This window comes from Piliocolobus tephrosceles, chromosome 21 (assembly GCF_002776525.5).
Source record: "Piliocolobus tephrosceles isolate RC106 chromosome 21, ASM277652v3, whole genome shotgun sequence".
Lineage (NCBI taxonomy): Eukaryota > Metazoa > Chordata > Mammalia > Primates > Cercopithecidae > Piliocolobus > Piliocolobus tephrosceles.
In genome coordinates, this window is record NC_045454.1 from 19,209,480 (window position 1) to 19,226,905 (window position 17,426).

General features: G+C 52.9%; 2 protein-coding genes across 7 annotated transcripts in view; one reads left to right on the top strand and one right to left on the bottom strand.

The window, feature by feature from the left end:
* Positions 1-784: 784 nt before the first annotated feature.
* KCNK6 (potassium two pore domain channel subfamily K member 6) lies at positions 785-11,114 on the bottom strand. The gene is made up of 3 exons (XM_023229347.2): positions 10,590-11,114; positions 2,372-2,767; positions 785-2,180 (listed from the first exon to the last, which is right to left on the bottom strand). Exons 1-3 carry the CDS (start codon positions 10,909-10,911, stop codon positions 1,957-1,959), a joined length of 942 nt encoding a protein of 313 aa, XP_023085115.1. The 5' UTR covers positions 10,912-11,114; the 3' UTR covers positions 785-1,956.
* A 4,164-nt stretch (positions 11,115-15,278) lies between these two features.
* Positions 15,279-17,426, top strand: part of YIF1B (Yip1 interacting factor homolog B, membrane trafficking protein) — a 12,086-nt gene continuing 9,938 nt past the window's right edge. For 2 of the 6 annotated variants that reach the window (XM_023229144.1, XM_023229141.1), the window contains exon 1: positions 15,279-15,426. In XM_023229144.1, coding sequence (XP_023084912.1) covers positions 15,375-15,426 — 52 coding nt within the window. In that variant the 5' untranslated portion in view covers positions 15,279-15,374. The other 4 variants (XM_023229140.1, XM_023229145.1, XM_023229142.2 and 1 more) reach the window with 4 other exon arrangements.

Below are 17,426 nucleotides of genomic sequence, written 5' to 3' on the forward strand. Positions count from 1 at the left end.
GGGGAATCATCCTAAAACCCAAACCTAACCATGACCCTCTCCTACTCTAAACCCTTCCATGGCTCTCTAGGGTCCTCAGGAAAGAGACCAGGTTCCCTTGCTTGTCATTTAAGGACACTAAGGGGTGCTTGTGCCCACCCCTCTGTCCTCCTTCCCTCTTTCCCTCCATACGGTTCACAGTAAACTGCTTGTCAGAAGCTGGTGGCCAGCATGCTTTTCCATCTCCAGGCCTTTGTACACAGCTGCTCCCACCTGGCATGCCCTCTCCATGCCTTTTCTACTTGTCTACTGTTGGGACCCGGCTCAAATGCCCCAGCCCTTTTTAAAATGTTTATTTTTGTAGAGATGGGGTCTTGCTATGATGGCCAGGCTGGTCTCAAACTCCTGGCCTCAAGCGATCTTCCCACCTTGGCCCTACCAAGGTGCTGGGATTATAGGACTGAGTCACTGCACCCGGCCTCTTTCTCTTTTCTTTCTTTTCTTTTTCTTAGAGACGGGGTCTCACTCTGTCCCCCAGGCTGGAGTGCAGCAGTGGCATCATAACTCACTGCAGCCTCAAACTCCTGGCCTCAAGTGATCCTTCCACCTCAGCCTCTGGAGTAGCCGGGATCACAGGCGTGCACCACCACATCCAGCTAATTTTTAGATTTTGTGGTTGTTGTTGAGATAAGGTCTCACTGTGTTGCCCAGGCTAGTCTCAAACTCCTAGCCTCAAGCGATCCTCCTTCCTCAGCCTTCCAAAGTGCTGGGCGTATAGGCGTGAGCCACCACACTCAGCCTGAAATCTCTTTTGAAGTTGTATTATGATGATCACCATTTTACAGATAAGGAAAAGAAATCAGAGAGGTAGGGTGACTGCCCAAGGACACAGGCCAGATAAGGCTAAGTTGGGATTTGAGCTCAACAAGGATGATTCCAGGGCCCAGGGCACAACATACAATTAGCACAACATACAAATGCGGACAGCTCTTACAATGGTGTCAGGGTTACGGGCAGCACCTCCGTGCCATTCAGATCTGGGCTCGGGTCCTATGTCTGTTTCCTGCCTGCCAGGCTGCTGAGGAAGAGTCTACTGCCTAGGCCTACACCAGGGTTCCCTCCATGGGTCCTGCTCCCTGGAGACACCTGAGAAAAATGAGTCAGGTACAACTTCTTCCCACCTATTTCTCATAGTTCAGGTCTTAGTTCGATGTCCCTTCCTCCAGGAAGTCCTCCCTGACCTTCTAGACTGGATTGGGCCTAGTCCCTGTGCTTCTCCGACTTCAGCCCTGACCACTCTGCCTGTGCTTTTATCACCTCACCTCCTCCATTAAAGTCCTGCCCATTTTGGGCCATCACTGTCTGGGGACAGGTCTGTCCACCTCACTGGACTGCAAGCTCCATAAGGGCAGTTCTCCACCCCCAACTCTATCTCCAGCACTGTCTAGCACAGGGCCAGCACACAGGAGGGGCTTAGGGGTGAATTCGTCTATTCTTCCCATTTGGCAGCTGAGGAAATCAGGGCTCAGAGACGGTCAGTCACTTGTCCAGGGTGTAGTGACCAATCTGGTGCCTGAAATGAGGTCCGAGGCCAGAGCCCGGTAGAATCAGCAATTGACGAGTGGTCAATTGAGAGACACAGACAGAACATGAAAGAGAATGAGAAACAGAGACAGCAAGAGGGAAAGACAGAGACAGCGAGAATGCCAGAGAGCCAGAGAGACACAGTGTAAAGAGGATGAGAGAGAGGACGGAGAACAAGGTCATGTTGGTGCCCAGTGCAGCCCGGGACATGGGGACAGGGAGTGCCGCCCCTCACATCCCAGCCAGATGCTGGGAAACAAAGGAGAGACGGTGGGCGGCAAGGCCTCAGGATCGCCTGCTGTGCTCACAGACATTCCTGTACAGCCAGCTCTGGTCGTCTGGGCCCCTCAGTCCCAGGCCAGGCACACCCAAGGCTGGCAGGGCCTACCCCAGCTACCTGGGGATGGAAGCGTAGTCGGTGTGGGAGCTGGCAGAGAGTTGCTGGTGCGACCCCGGCTGGGGGCCCAGGATGTCCACCCGATCGTCCTCATCCTCGTTGAAGCTGGCAGGGCACGGTGGGGGCAGCAGGATGAGCTCCGTGAGGCCGTGGAGGTCGGACACGTGGCGGAAGGTCTGTAGCACCAGCACCATGGCCACCAGGCCCACGAAGAGGTAGACTGTGGAGGCGGAGGAGGGGCATAGGTCATCCTGGGGCTCAGATCTTCCTGGCGGGGCCGTGGTTCTACTGGACCCTGCGGGGTGGGATTGGATCCCTTTTGGAAGTCCCAGAGTGGGACTGTGTGCCTTTAACTCCCCCAGGGACAGGGCTAGGTCCTCCTCAAAGCCCCGCCCTAGCTGCCCAGCTCACCTGTGACCAGCACCTTGTAGAGGGCCCGGTAGGGCTGGCCAGGGGCCTCCCCGGGCACGTAGTCACCCAGGCCAATGGTGGACAGAGAGATAAAGCAGAAGTAGAAGGCATCCAGGAAGCTCCAGGCCTCCTCGAGGTGGGCGAAGATCGCAGCTGGCACCAGAAAGCAGATGGTCACTATGACCCCCAGCAGGGCCACCAAGTGCCAGCAGGCCGCCCGCCGGGGGTCCCAGCCCCAACGCATGCTCAGCCAAGACAGGGGCGCGTGAGTCAGCAGCAGCGACAGGCGCTGGGCCGACGCGGTCAGCAGCAGCATAGTGGTCGGCACACCCAGGAGTGCGAAGGCAATGGAGAAGGCCTTGCCCGCGTCAGTCAGTGGCGTTGTGTACCCATAGCCTAGGGAAATAAAGAGAGTAAAGGGGAAATCTTTTTTGTTTTAGAGATGGGGGGATCACTCTGTCACCCAGGCTGGAGTGCAGTGGTGCCATCATAGCTCACTGCAGTCTTGAACTCCTAGACCCAAGTGATCCTCCCACCTCAGCCTCCCAAGTAGCTGGGACTACAGGCACTGTCCAGCACGCCCAGTTGATTTTAAATGTTTTTGTAGAGATGGGGTCCTACTCTGTTGCCCAGGCTAGTCTTGAGCTCCTGGGCTCTAGTGATCCTCCTGCCTTTACCTTCCAAGGTGTTGGAATTACAGATCTAACCCCCAGGACCCAGTCAGGGAAAATCCTTCTGCCCATTCAACACCTCCACCGAGATATCTGTGGACACACACACCTAGACCTGATTTCATCCCAAACCTGCCTCTCCCCACATTCCTTCCTGTCCCAGGTGATGGCACCTCTGTCCTTCGACGTTCAGGCCAAGAGCCTTGCCTTCATCCCTGACGCCCTCATCACTCATGCCACACTCCATCTGTCAGTGAAGCCTATTATCTCAACCTTCAAATAGGCCCAGAACCCACTTACTTCTCCCCCACCCAGTCCCATGGCCCCCACCCTGGTCCTGTCCACCACAGCAGCCTCCTCCTGGGTCTCCCTTCCCCAACCCCAGCCCCTACAATCTGTTCAGCCAGCAGAGCCTGCCAACACCTGAGTTCAGTCATGCCCCTGCCCTGCCCAGAGCCCCTCTGTGGCCCCATCTCACTCAGGTAAAAGGAAAGAGTCCTCATCATGACCCGTGAAGCCCCACAGGGTCCACCAGGGCAGCACGCTCCCACCCCACGGCCATTGCACCGGCTGTTCCTTCCCCAAAGAATGCTCCCCTCTGTCCTCTCCAGGTCTTCTTCATCCAGATGTCACCTTCTCAGTGAGGCCTTCCCTTGACCACCGTAAATGGTAACATCCTCTTACCCAACGCTTTTTTTTCCCATAGCACTTAATACCTTCTAGCATGCTCTATGGTTTACCGTCTTCTCATAGGCTGCCAGTTCAGCAAAGCAGGAGGTTCTGTGTGTTTCACCACTGCTGTGTGCACTCGATTAGTACTTGTCAAAACAAAGAATGAAGGGTGCAGGCTCTTGCCTGGCTCTGAGCTTCGGTTTGCCCTATTCTAAAATGGGTGAGACAATGGGCCAGGCGCGGTGGCTCACACCTGTAATCCCAGGACTGTGGGAAGCCAAGAGAGCAGGTCACCTGAGGTCAGGAGTTCGAGACCAGCCTGGCCAACATGGTGAAACTCTGTCTATACCAAGAAGTACAAAAATTAGCTGGGTATTGTGGCATATGCCTGTAATCCCAGTTACTTGGGGGCTGAGGTGGGGGAATCGCTTAATGCCAGGAGGCAGAGGTTGCAGTGAGCCAAGATTGCACCACTGTGCTCCAGAGTGAGACCCTGTCTCAAAAAATAAAAATAAAAAAGGAAAATAGGTGTGACAAGCCCCCCTGGGCTCCCAAAGGACTGTGGGAACACAATAAGCTCGGTGTGGGTATGAATTCTGTAAGCAGAAATATCATCAAGGGGAATTCAGGTGTCGGTGGGACTGACTCACTTTGGCAAAGTGTAATTTGTTTATTTTTGAGACGGAGTTTCGCTCTTGTTGCCCAGGCTGGAGTGCAATGGGCCAATCTTGGCTCACTGCAACCTCCGCCTCCCAGGTTCAAGTGATTCTCCTGCCTCAGCCTCCCGAGTAGCTGGGACTACAGGCATGTGCCACCACGCCCAGCTAATTTTGTATTTTTAGTATTTTGGCCAGGCTGGTCTCAAACTCCTGACCTCAGGTGATCCGCCTGCCTCGGCCTCCCAAAGTGCTAGGATTACAGGTGTGAGCCACCACGCCCAGCCCCGTTTTTTTATATACTCAAAAGAACCTAAAGCAGGGTTTCAAAGGGATATCTATATCTATATACCCATGTTCATAACAGCATTATTCACAATAACTAAACCTCGGAAGCAACACATTTCCATCTACGGATTAATGAATAAGTAAAATGTGGTTTATACATACAGTGGGATGTTATGTAGCCTTAAAAAGGAAGGAAATTCTGACACATGGTACAACATAGATGAACCTAAACGACATTATGCTCAGTGAAACAAACCAGTCATGAAAGGACAGACACTGTATTATTCTATACAAAGTAGTCAGTCAACTTCAGAGACAGAAAGTAGAATGGTGGTTGCCAGGGGCTAGGGAAAGGGGCGAATGGGCAATTAGGGTTTAATGGGTTTTTTCAGTTCTGCAAGATGAAAAGAGTTCCAGAGGCTGGGCGCCAGGGCTCATGCCTGTAATCCCAGCACTTTGGGAGGCCTAGGCGGGCAGATTATGAGGTCAGGAGTTCAAGACCAGCCTGACCAATATGGTGAAACCCCGTCTCTACTAAAACTGCAAAAATTAGCTGGGCGTGGTGGCTTGCGCCTGTAGTCCCAGCTACTAGGGAGGCTGAGTCAGAAGAATCACTTTAACCCGGGAGGCGGAGGTTACAGTGAGCCGAGATTGTGCCACTGCATTCCAGTCTGTGACAGAGCAAGACTCCATCTCAAAAAAAAAAAAAAAAGTTTTAGAGATGGATGGTGGTGGAGAGTGATTTGACTTGAGCAATAACTCCATCTCCCATCTCCCATGTGGCATGGCCAGCCCCGTATCTATTAAAAAAAAAAAAAGATGAAGGTGATGATGGTAACAATATGAATGTACTTAATGTCACCGAACTGTACCCTTAAAAATGACTAAGATGGTACATTTTATGTTATTTATATTTTACTACAATAAAAAAATTGGGAAAAGAAATGATTCCAGCTGGGCAATAGTGGTTCACACCTGTAATCCCAGCCCTCTGGGAGGCTGAGGTGGGAGGATCACTTGAGCCCAGGAATTTGAGACCAGCCTGGGCAACGTAGGAAGACCCTATCTCTACTTTAAAAATAATAATAATAATAAAAAGGCTCCCTCTGGTTTTAGCTGGATACATGGCCTTTTGAAATAAGGACATTCCCTCCCCACTTGCAGAGCCAGGTGTGGTTCTGCAACTAATTTCTGGTCACGGAGGTATTCATGAAAGAGTGAGGCAACTTCCAGGAAGGGTCCTTAAGGAGCGAGGGATGCCAGTCTCCCTTCTTTCCTCCCTCCTCTTGCTGGCTGGAGCACAGACATGGAGGCTGGAGCTACACAGCCATCTTGGACCAACCTTGGGAATGGAAGTTGCGCAGAGGAGTTAGGCAGGAACACCAGGGTTTTGCTGAGAAGGAGCCCTAGGTCTCTGACCATGCAGTACCACTTGGACTGACTACCTGGAATGTGAACAAGAAATACACTTCTTATTTAAGCAACTGTAATTTGAGGTGTATCACGTATGACTCCAACCCTTATTAATACAAGGGTTTTTGATGGGGAAACTCCAGCAGCCTGGCAGGTTTGCAAATGACATGAAATCCTTATAAATAGGCCGGGTGAGGTGGCTCATTCCTATAATCCCAGCACTTTCGGAGGCTGAGGTGGGAGGATTACTTGAGCCCAGGAGTTCAACACCAGCCTGGGTAACATAGGAAGACACTATCTCTATAAAAAATAATAATAATTTTAAAAAGGGAAATCTTTATAAATAGACAAATCAAAGAGTTTGAAAAGCATGGGGCCTGTGAGCCTCAAGTAACTATTTAAAAGAGCTGAGTCCAAAACAGTGTTTTGCCATTTACTCCCTGCATGACTTTGGCCAAATGACTGCTCCCCTCTGAGCCTCAGTTCTCTATTCTACAAAAATGGGCTCGTTAAGCAGTCTTCCTGACTGGCCAAGGTGGCTCACACCTGTAATTCCAGCACTTTGGGAGGCCAAGGCAGGAGAACCGCTTGAGCCTAGGAGGATTTCGAGACCAGCCTGGGCAACCTAGGGAGACAACCTTCTACAAAAAAAAAAAAAAAAAAAAAAAAATTAGCTGGGCGCAGTGACATGCACCTGTGGTTCCAACTACTCAGGAGGCTGAGGTGGGAGGCTCACTTAAGCCCAGGAGGTCAAGGCTACAGTGAGCTATGACTGCACCACTGCACTCTAGCCTGGGTGACAGAGCGAGACCCTGTCTCAAAAACAACAAACAGGCCGGGCGCGGTGGCTTAAGCCTGTAATCCCAGCACTTTGGGAGGCCGAGACGGGTGGATCACGAGGTCACGAGATCGAGACCATCCTGGCTAACATGGTGAAACCCCGTCTCTACTAAAAAATACAAAAAACTAGCCGGGCGAGGTGGCGGGCGCCTGTAGTCCCCAGCTACTCGGGAGGCTGAGGCAGGAGAATGGCGTAAACCCGGGAGGCGGAGCTTGCAGTGAGCTGAGATCCGGCCACTGCACTCCAGCCCGGGCGACAGAGCGAGACTCCGTCTCAAAAAAAAACAAAAAACAAAAAACAAAAAAAAAAACAACAACAAACAATCCCTTCCTCAAATGTGGTAGTAATCCTACCAGGTTGGGATAGGGCATAGCACCTAGCAAGAGCGTGGAAAGAGTTACAAGGATTGTAATGCTTACTTCCTCTCTCCGATTCCCAGTTTCGGGTAGGACTACCCGCTTCCTCCTGCCTCAAGTGCAGCAAGGCTGCCCAGATCAATTCCAGGGCCAAGACTTGGGCCTATGACCAAACGAAGGGCACTGTGGGAAGAGGTCTCTCTGAATCACGTTTAATTGGTTTTCCATTTCTCCAGATGTATTCAAGGCTTCGCCCACAATGAAAACAGTCAACATTAACTCAGTAAACACCAGTTATTACCAGTGCTTCACATGGACAGACTCCCTCCTTGACCACACTTCAGTCTGACTCCTAAGTCCTTAAGTAGGCCCAGTTTTAGCAAGAATCCTACAAGCCACCCGCCCGGATATCTGATCAAATTCCTCATCCACCACTCTTTTTTGTTTGTTTGTTTGTTTATTTGTTTGTTTTTTGAGATGGAGTCTCGCTGTCGCCCAGGCTGGAGTGCAGTGGCCGGATCTCGGCTCACTGCAAGCTCCGCCTCCTGGGTTCACGCCATTCTCCTGCCTCAGCCTCCCAAGTAACTGGGACTACAGGCGCCCACCACCTCACCCAGCTAGTTTTTTTGTATTTTTTTTTTTTTTAGTAGAGACAGGGTTTCACTGTGTTAGTCAGGACGGTCTCGATCTCCTGACCTCGTGATCCGCCCGTCTCACCCTCCCTAAGTGCTAGGATTACAGGCTTGAGCCACCGTGCCCGGCCTGTTTGTTTCTTTTGAGACAGAGTCTTGCTCTAAGGCCCAGGCTGGAGTGCAGGGGCGAGATCTCGGCTCACTGCAACCTTTGCCTCCCAGGTTCAAGTGATCCTCCTGCCTCAGCCTCCCAAGTAGCTGGGATTACAGCCACACACTACCACGCCTGGCTAATTTTTGTATTTTTAGTAGACGGGGTTTCACCATGTTGGCCAGGCTGGTCTCAAACTCCTAACCTCAGGTGATCTGCCCACCTCGGCCTTCCAAAGTGCTGGGATTACAGGCATGAGCCACTGCACCTGGCCCTCATCTAGCCCCTCTTGATATCTAAGTCCTTGGCCTGTCTTTAGCAAGAATCTTGTTAAGCTGAGTTTAGCAAGAATCCCCCTACCCCAGTGTCTCTCCTCTTAGTATTCTTCTAGCCACTGACTCCCTTATTCTACTTGTTAGCCATAAATCTCCAGCTGTGTTTGCTATATTCAGTCTCTCTGCCTTTGCAATGGTCTCTCCTCTACCACAATAACTTTCCGTTTTTAACAAGTGTTAGCATATTTTTTTTTTCCTTTACAACACACACAACACCCTTCTTCTAAGTAGTGTGGTCTGTTGGCTAGCAGCATGGGAGTCTACAGCCTGATGGCCTTGACTAAATCTCCACTCTATGCCATCTTTGCTGTGTGATCTTGGGGAAAGTTACCCAACTTCTCTAGGCCTCGGTTTCCATGGCTAAAAATATAGAGCCTATAAAGGTGCCTGCCTCACAGGCTGTTGTGATGATTAAGTGAGTTAAAGCATGCACTGGCAAGTCCTCTGTCAGGCTATTGCTATTACAGGGAAATGGGGAGTGTTATTATCTCCATTTTAGCAATGGGGGCAGACACGGAAGCCTGGCAATGAGCCGTGGCTGAGAAGGGATGTGGCCAGGCTGTGCCTGACTGTGTCTGGCTTCCCTCACCTGCCCTGCCAGGGATGACTTCTTAGAAGCCAGGATCGGGGAAGAGGCAGGAAGTGCACACATGACCCAGGGAAGCTCAGAAGCAGGTCGGGCCGCCCTGGCAGCGTGGGCAGGCCCCAGGGGAGGTCAGCTAATGAGAAGTCCCCCAGCTCTGCTGCCAGGGGACCAAAAGCAAAAGCTGCTCCCTATTGCTGGTCGGGAGGGGGAGTTAGGAGTCTGGGCTAGCCCTGCGCCAGCCTCCTCTCCTCAACAAATCCCCAACAAAGAAATAAAGAAGAAGTCTGGGGGCTGAGAAGGGGCTGGGGGAGCAGCAGAGCCTGGCAACAAAGAGATTTCCCAAGTCTGGCTTCTCAGGGTTTCCCAAAACTCGGGCTTCCTCCACTGTGGGTCCTTTCGACACATCCCTAGCTGGGGCTGCTGAATTGGGAGTCCCAGGTCCAAAGGGAATAGGTGGTGTCCCTATTGGGAGGAAAACCCTGCACTGAGGGTGACCCCATACGGGGGAGATGTCAAGATGGGGTGGGGTACGTAGGGATGGGTTTTGTGTCTGGGGTCAGAGTTGCCTGCTGGAGAGTGTGGGGCCAGGAGAGGGACGAGGGTCTGGAGCAGAGGCCTAGGTCCAGAGGGGCAGGAGTCCCAGATGGGGGTGCCAGGTCCTTGCTGAGGAATCTCTGCTGGGAGGGAGGTCTTTAGTGAGGACACCCTGAGAGGTCTGGAGATTTAGGGTCCTCGCTGGGGCGCCAGGGTCAGGAGAAGGTTGAGATGGGGTTTCTCCAGGGGGGTTTCCTAGAAAGACATACCTGGAGGGTCAGGAGACATGGCAAGGGTGGCAGACCCAGACTAGAGATAAAGTCAGGGGTCCTGGCATGGTTGAGGTCTGGGTCCAGAGGGGGCAAAGATCTCCCTTGGAGGGCAGAGGATCCTAGGTCCTTGCTGGAGATCTCTGAGGACAGTCCTAGGCTTAGAGAGGACTGGACAGACCCGGGTCACCAGGAGGATTAAGACCGGGGAATGGAGTCCCAGTGCAGTGGTTCACGCCTGTAATGCCAGCACTTTGGGAGGGCGAGGCGGGCTGATCACCTGAGGTCAGGAGTTCAAGACTAGCCTGGCCAACATGATGAAGCTCTGTCTCCACTAAAAATACAAAAATTAGCCAGGCATGGTGGTATGTGCCTGTAATCCCGGCTACTCGGAAGGCTGAAGCAGGAGAATAACTTGAAACCGGTAAGCAGAGGCTGCAGTGATCCGAGATCCTGCCACTGCACTCCAGCCTGGGCGACAGAGCGAGACTCTGTCTCAAAAAAAAAAAAAAAAAGAAAGAAAGAAAGAAAAAGAAAAAAGACCGAGGAACGGGGTCCCAGCTGCTCTCTGCAAAGGTACTCTGAGGGGAGCTGGGTGTTTCCTACTTGGAAGGAAGGGCTCGGACTTGGGCTCCCGGAGCAGAACGGATATCATGAGCGTGGGTCCCGGGTCCTCACGGGGGTCTTTTCGGGGGATCCGAAGCCCAGAGGGGATTGGAATAAGGGTATTCGTGAGGGCTCTGGGGTCCTCAGGGGGTAAGAATGAAGTGGGGATCCCGGGTCCTCGCCGCCTTGCGGGGCGGCGCTTACGTACCCACGGTGGTGACCAGCGTGCTGGCGAAGAAGAGAGCAGAGGCGAAGTCCCAGGCAGGGTCCGAGGCGTTGGCGGACCCCGAAGCATTGGCAAGCACGACGCGCCCCAGCCGTCCGGCCGCCAACACTCGTTCCACGAAGGCGTCCAGGGCAGGGGCCGCCACACACGGGCTGCGCTGCAGCAGCTGCGCCCGCAGTGTCTCCAGCTCGGCTCGGAGCTGAGCTTCGTGCGGCCCCTCAAGCCGCGCTACCAGCAGCGCGCCCAGCACCAGGTACGCGACGTACACGGCCAGCGCGCCCGCTAGGAGCGCGCCCCTCCGCATGGCGCCCGCTGGGACCCCGCGAGCCCGGGGTGGCCCCGCTGACGTGGCCCCCGCCTCCGGACCGTCTGGCACCTAGTTTCAGTTCCGGGAGTGCTAGAGGCGCGGCTGCAGAAGCCCCAAGAGGAAGAGGAAAAAGGGGAGGTGGGGGGCGGCGACGGAGGAATGCCCCGCCTCCGGGAAACTGAGGCACGCCCAACTGCCAGGTGTTAGTTCAGAGAGGGTGGAGCCCAGCGCTCCCAGACCCAGGAGACTAACGGGATGGAAAAGGTGGAGGTAGTCCTCTCTTCCCCTCATTCCTTCCTTCTCGTCCTCCTGCAAGGCTGGTTCACTATGTTAGAGGAATCTGAACTTTCCTTTCTGCTCTCAGGCTGAGGAGTCGCCCCCTACGCGCACAGCAGCTAAGGTTGTGGACTGCATCAGGGCGCGCGGCTGACGGAGCAAGGGGCAAACTGAAATCCAATTCTCGCTCCATTCGCCAAGTCGTGTGCCTTGGAGTGGGAACAGCGGACACCACAGGGTCAGGTGTCCCCTGTGCCCGCGTGGACAGAGTGGGGATCCTTAGCTACTCACCAAATCTTTGTTCAATGCCCGTTTTGTGCCGACCCCTCGCTGGATGATCCTGGAGACTCGGTAATGATGAGACGGTCCTGTGCCATGCATTCATGGGGCTCCCAGTCTAACTGGGAGACACACACGAGAGTGACCCACACCTGATGTCCCAGCTACTCCGGAGGCTGAGGTCGGAGGATTGCTTGAGCCCAGGAGTTCGAGGCTGCAGTGAGCTATGCCTGGGAGAGAGAGTGAGACCCCATCTCGAAAGAAGAAAGAAAAAGAAAGAAAGAAAGAAAGAAAGAGAGAGAGAGAGAGAGAGAGAGAGAGAGAGAGAAAGAAAGAAAGAAAGAAAGAGAAAGAAAGAAAGAAAGAAAGAAAGAAAGAAAGAAAGAAAGAAAGAAGACAGCCCAGAGTGGTCAGGGCTGTGATGAGGGAAGCAAGGGTACAGATCAAGGCTGGAATCCGGGAATCCTAGAGGGCCCTGGGAGTCCAGAGGAAGCAACCAACCCTGCCTAGGGAGGTCACGAGAGCTTCCTGAGGAAGGGGCTAGATGAGCTGAAGCATGAAGGATGAATGGAAACGAGCCAGGCAGAATCACAAATACACACCTCTATTTAAGAGGAAAGCTTTCCTTCTATGCCCCTCCTGCAAGTCTCTCCACTTCTGACTCCAGCCAGAACTCAGCGCCTTCCTGAGAGCCTTTTGGAGGGCAGCCCAGAGTCCTGACCCCATCTGACTGGCAGAGGAGTGGGGCTTGGGGCTCAGCTCAGACATGCCCCAGGTGGTTCTATTAAAGAGGTGGCAGATCACGGGGCAGAGCCCAACTTGGGGTTGACAATCCAGAAGTAGAGGCACCTGATAATAGAAACAGTAACACAGTAGGTGCCAGTGATCGAAGGCTTACATTCTGCCAGGTCCTGTGGACACCTGAACTTGCACTGAATTCTCAACTGCCCTTCCCCCGCTGCCCCCCCCCCCCCCCCCGATTCCCACCAAACAGATGAGAAAGTTTAGGCTTAAAAATGAAGTAGTTGCCGGTCGCGGTGGCTCAATCCTGTAATCCCAGCACTTTGGGAGGCCGAGATGGGCGGATCACGAGGTCAGGAGATCGAGACCATCCTGGCTAACACGGTGAAACCCCGTCTCTACTAAAAATACAAAAAACTAGCCGGGCGAGGTGGCGGGCGCCTGTATTCCCAGCTACTCCGGAGGCTGAGGCAGGAGAATGGCGTAAACCCGGGAGGCGGAGCTTGCAGTGAGCTGAGATCCGGCCACTGCACTCCAGTCGGGGAGAAAGAGCAAGACTCTGTCTCAAAAAAATAAAAATAAAATAAATAAATAAATAAAAATGAAGTAGTCATTTGAGACCAGCTTGGGCAACATGGCAAAAACCCATCTCGACAAAAAATAAAAAAATTAGCCAAGCAGGGTGGCATGCGCCTGTAGTCCCAGCTACTTGGGAGGCTGAGGCAGGAGGATCGATTGAGCCCAGGAATTAGAGGCTGCAATGAGTTACGATCACACCACTGCACTCCAGTATGGGTGACAGAGTGAGACCCTGCCTCAAAAAAATAAAAAGTAGTAGTCACATAATTGGTAAGGGGTGAACATGAGGCCAGCGGGAAGCCAGCGAACTTGCTTTTTGTTTTGTTTTGTTTTGTTTTTTGAGACAAGAGTCTTGCTCTGTCTCCCAGGCTAGAGTGCAATGGCATAATCTCGGCTTGCTGCAACCTCTGCCTCCTGGGTTCAAGCAATTCTCCTGCCTCAGCCTCCCAAGTAGCTGGAATTATAGGCACCTGCCACAACACCTAGCTAATTTTTGCATTTTGAGTAGAGACAGGGTTTCGCCATGTTGGCCAGGATGGTCTCGAACTGACCTCAGGCGATCTTCCCGCCTCGGCCTCCCAAAGTGCTCGGATTACAGGCGTGATCTGCTGTACCTGAGAGCTTGCTTTATTAATTAAAAACATATATATAAGGCTGGGCGCGGTGGCTCATGCCTGTAATCTCAGCGCTTTGGGAGGCCGAGGCAGGTGGATCACCTGAGGTCAGGAATTCGAGACAGCCTGGCCAACACGGTGAAACCCCATGTCTACTAAAAATACAAAAAATTAGCCAGGTGTGGTGGCACATAACTGTAATCCCAGCTACTTGGGAGGCTGAAGCAGGAGAATCGCTTGAACCCAGGAGGCAAAGGTTGCAGTGAGCCGAGATCGCACCACTGCACTCCAGCCTGGGCAACAGAGCAAGACTCCATCTCAAAAAAAAAAATTTTTTTTTACAGAAGAGATGTATCTGGAGCAACCAGAGCAAGAGAGAGGGCTGAGGATGAGGAGAAAATGGTGTTGGAGCCCAGGGGACAGAGGCTAAATCAGAGGTGAAGAAGAATGCGGGAATTTCACTCACAAAAAGGAACCACAGTGGAGCCAGGACTCATCACTTAGAAACCAGGAGCAGCCCTTAAGGTCCCCAAAAAGACAATGTCTCAGAGGAGGAAGGGGAAGCCACAGTGATAGGGTCACTTGCTGACATCCTTCCGGATGCGCTATCTCTGCCCAGAAGTAAATTCCACCATTATGTTTTCCTCAGATAAGTCGGGGAGTCTGACAGGGAGAGAAAGGGGGAGCCTGAGGGGCAGAGAGAGGAGAGACTAAGGTCGCTTGGTCGGCAGGGCTCTTCACTTGCAGGTGCACCTGTGTGCTGTGAGTTGCTGGGGGTTGTAGAATGCTTTTGGTGGACAGAGGGAACCAGGTTGCAATGTGAGAACATTTTTGTGAATTTCTGGGAAACTGCCTTACGATCTCTTCCAAGAGAGACACCTGGTTCTTCTCACCTAACTTGTTGGGTTTCCTTTTCTCACTCTAAATATTTACTTTAAGGCTGGGCAATGTGGCTCATGTCTGTCATCCTAATGCTTTAGGAGGCTGAAGCAGGAGGATGGCTTGAGCCCAGGAATTCGAGACCAGCCTGGGCAACATAGCAAGATCCTGTTTTGACTAAAAATTAGCTGGGCATGGTGGTGCATGCCTGTGGTCCCAGTTACTGGGGAGCCTGAGGCAGGAGGATCACTTGAGCCCAGGGGGTCCGAGGCAGCCTGGGAAACAGAGCAAGACCCTGTCTCAAAATAAATAAATAATTACTTTAATACCTAAGGGCTGTCAAAAATTGTATAAGCCCCTACAACTCCAATTAGCCCCTCAGGAACACAAATGTTTCTCTTTTCCCTGCTCCACAGCCTTCTCTGGCTCTCCAGTGCTCTCAACGACCCAAACTGAACGCCTGTCTGTAGAGAACTGCATTTCCCATCGACCCTTTCGCTCAATATTTACATTTTTAAAAATGTTTTGTAGCGATGGAGCTCTTGCTGTTGCCCAGGCTGGTCTCGAACTCCTGGGCTCAAGCGATCCTCGGCCTTCCAGAGTGCTGAGATTACAGGCATAAGTCACTGCGCTTGGCTAAATTAAAACAAAAAACAAAAAAAACAAAAAAAAAAACTTTGTAGGGATGGGGTGGGGCGAGGTCACTATGTTGCTCAGGCTAGTCTCGAACTCCTGGGCTCAAGCAATCCTCCCGCCTCGGCCTACCAAAGTGCTGGAGTTACCGGCGTGAGCCCCCGCAAAGGGCACACACACTCACTTTCTCTCATGGCAGACACTGCCTCCTCCTGGGGTTGTTCCCGGCCCCGCCCTCCTGCCTCTCCGGCCCTGACTAGCTTTACAGCAGGAGCCCAGTAACCCAGTCTCCGCCTCTTACGTAAGGCACCACCCACTCGCCAAGGCCTCCGTGGGAGGGCGTGGCCTTCCCTCAATCCTGACGTCCATTGGCTGTCTCTTCGCCGGCGGGGCGTGGGTACGGGAGCCGGGCGGGCACGTTCCGAACTGCGGCTGAGGCGGCGACGGCGGCGGCGAAGGATGCACCCGGCAGGCTTGACGGCGGCAGCGGCGGCGGGGACGCCCCGGCTGCGTAAGTGGCGTACGTGGCCGGCGGAGGAGATCGGGCGGGCAGGGGCTGGCGGGGCGGCCGCGGCGGTTGGCGAGGTCACTGCAGGTCAGAGGTCACGAGATCAAGGATCTGGAACCCCGAGGTGTGCACAGCGCTGGGATGCTAGGTCTGGGTAGGGGGCGCCTTGGGGGGAGATTCTTTAGGAAATTCCTTTAGAAGAAAACAACTTGGGACAGGATAGCGTGCGATATGCAGAGAAATGCAACTTTCATTCATTTGCAGTTAGCGATCCGCCCTCCCCTGCTCCCCACCCTTCCGTGGCTCCCCAGTGCCCGCCTGCTGTCGCCCACACCCTTAGGACAGTTTCGTGCCCCTCCGTGAGCGCAGAGGGCCATACCTACCGCTCATTTAAGAAGCGAGCCTGTATTGTGCTGTTGGCCCCCTTTTCCTGTCTCTTCATCTCCGTGAGTGTGCTGTGTGTTTAATTTATTCATTCAATCTAACTTGCCTCAACTCCCATGTGTCAGGCCCTGGGCTGGGATGGAGATGTGGGAGCCCAGAGGAGGCACGTGACCCAACCAAGGGGTGTCAGTGAAGCTTCCTGAAGAGCATATTTCTTTTTCCTTTTTTTGAGACCTAATTTTGTTCTTGTTGCCCAGACTGGAGTGCAACGGCACAATCTCAGGTCACCGCAACCTCCGCCTCCTGGGTTCAAGTGATTCTCCTGCCTCAGCCTCCCAAGTAGCTGGGATTACAGGCGCAGGCCACCACGCCCGGCTAATTTTGTATTTTTAATAGAGATGGGGTTTCTCCATGTTGGTCAAACTGGTCTTGAACTCCCGACCTCAGGTGATCTGCCCGCCTAGGCCTCCCAAAGTGCTGAGATTACAGGCCTGAGCCACCAAGCCCGGCATGGAAGAAGATACTTCTGATGATGAAAAGTTACCCAGGAGAAAGAGATTTGTGGTGAGAGGGCAGGCTGGGTGTGGTGGCTTACACCTATAATCCCAGCACTTTGGGAGGTGAGGTCGAGGTGGGCTAATCACTTAGGACTAGGAGTTGGAGACCAGCTTGGGTAACATAGCAAAATCCTATCTCTAATAAAAGTGCAAAAAAGTAGCCGGGCGTGGTGGCGAGATTGCACCAGCCTGGGCCACAGAGCAAGACTTCACCTCAAAAAAAAAAAAAGAGGGTGATCCACCTGCCTCGGCCTCCTGAAGTGCTGGGATTACAGGCATGAGTCACAGTGCCCAGTCAACCAGCCTGGCCAACATGGTGAAACCCTGTCTCTACTAAAAATACAAAAAAAATAGCTTGGGCGCGATGCCTTACACCTATAATCCCAGGACTTTGGGAGACCGAGGCGGGAGGATCATGAGGTCAGGAGTTCGAGACCAGCCTGGCCAGTATGGTGAGACCCGGTCTCTACTAAAAATACAAAATTTAGCCAGGCGTGGTGGCGTGCGCCTGTAGTCCCAGCTATTTGGGAGGCTGAGGCAGAAGAATTGGTTGAATGTGGGAGGTGTAGGTTGCAGTGAACCGAGATTGCGCCACTGCACTCCAGCCTGGGCAACAGAGTGAGACTTCGTCTCAAAAAAAAAAAAAAAAATTATCTGGGTGTTGTGGTGCGCACCTGTAATCCCAGCTACTCGGGCAGCTGAAGCAGGAGAATCTCTTGAACCTGGGAGGCGGAGGTTGCAGTGAGCCAAGATTGTGCCATTGCACTCCAGCAAGAGTGAAACAATGCCTCAAGAAAAAAAAAAAAAAAGAGGGAAAGGCATTGGAGGCCTGTGCCAAGTAAACAAGTAGACAAATGAATATATATTACAGCCGGGCGCAGTGGCTCAAGCCCGTAATCCCAGCACTTTGGGAGGCTGAGACAGGCGGATCACGAGGTCAGGAGATCAAGACCATCCTGGCTAACACGGTGAAGCCCCGTCTCTACTAAAAAATACAAAAAAAAAAACTAGCTGGGCAAGGTGGAGGGCGCCTGTAGTCCCAGCTCCGGAGGCTGAGGCAGG

What these genes read in the sequence shown, in the direction of transcription:
- KCNK6 (XM_023229347.2), bottom strand. Translation starts at nt 10,911, where the DNA reads ATGCGGAGGGGCGCGCTCCTAGCGGGCGCGCTGGCCGTGTACGTCGCG. An exon ending in CACGCTGGTCACCACCGTGG is followed by an intron (nt 2,768 to 10,589) that starts GTACGTAAGCGC and finishes TTATTTCCCTAG; the next exon opens with GCTATGGGTACACAACGCCA. An exon ending in CTACAAGGTGCTGGTCACAG is followed by an intron (nt 2,181 to 2,371) that starts GTGAGCTGGGCA and finishes CCGCCTCCACAG; the next exon opens with TCTACCTCTTCGTGGGCCTG.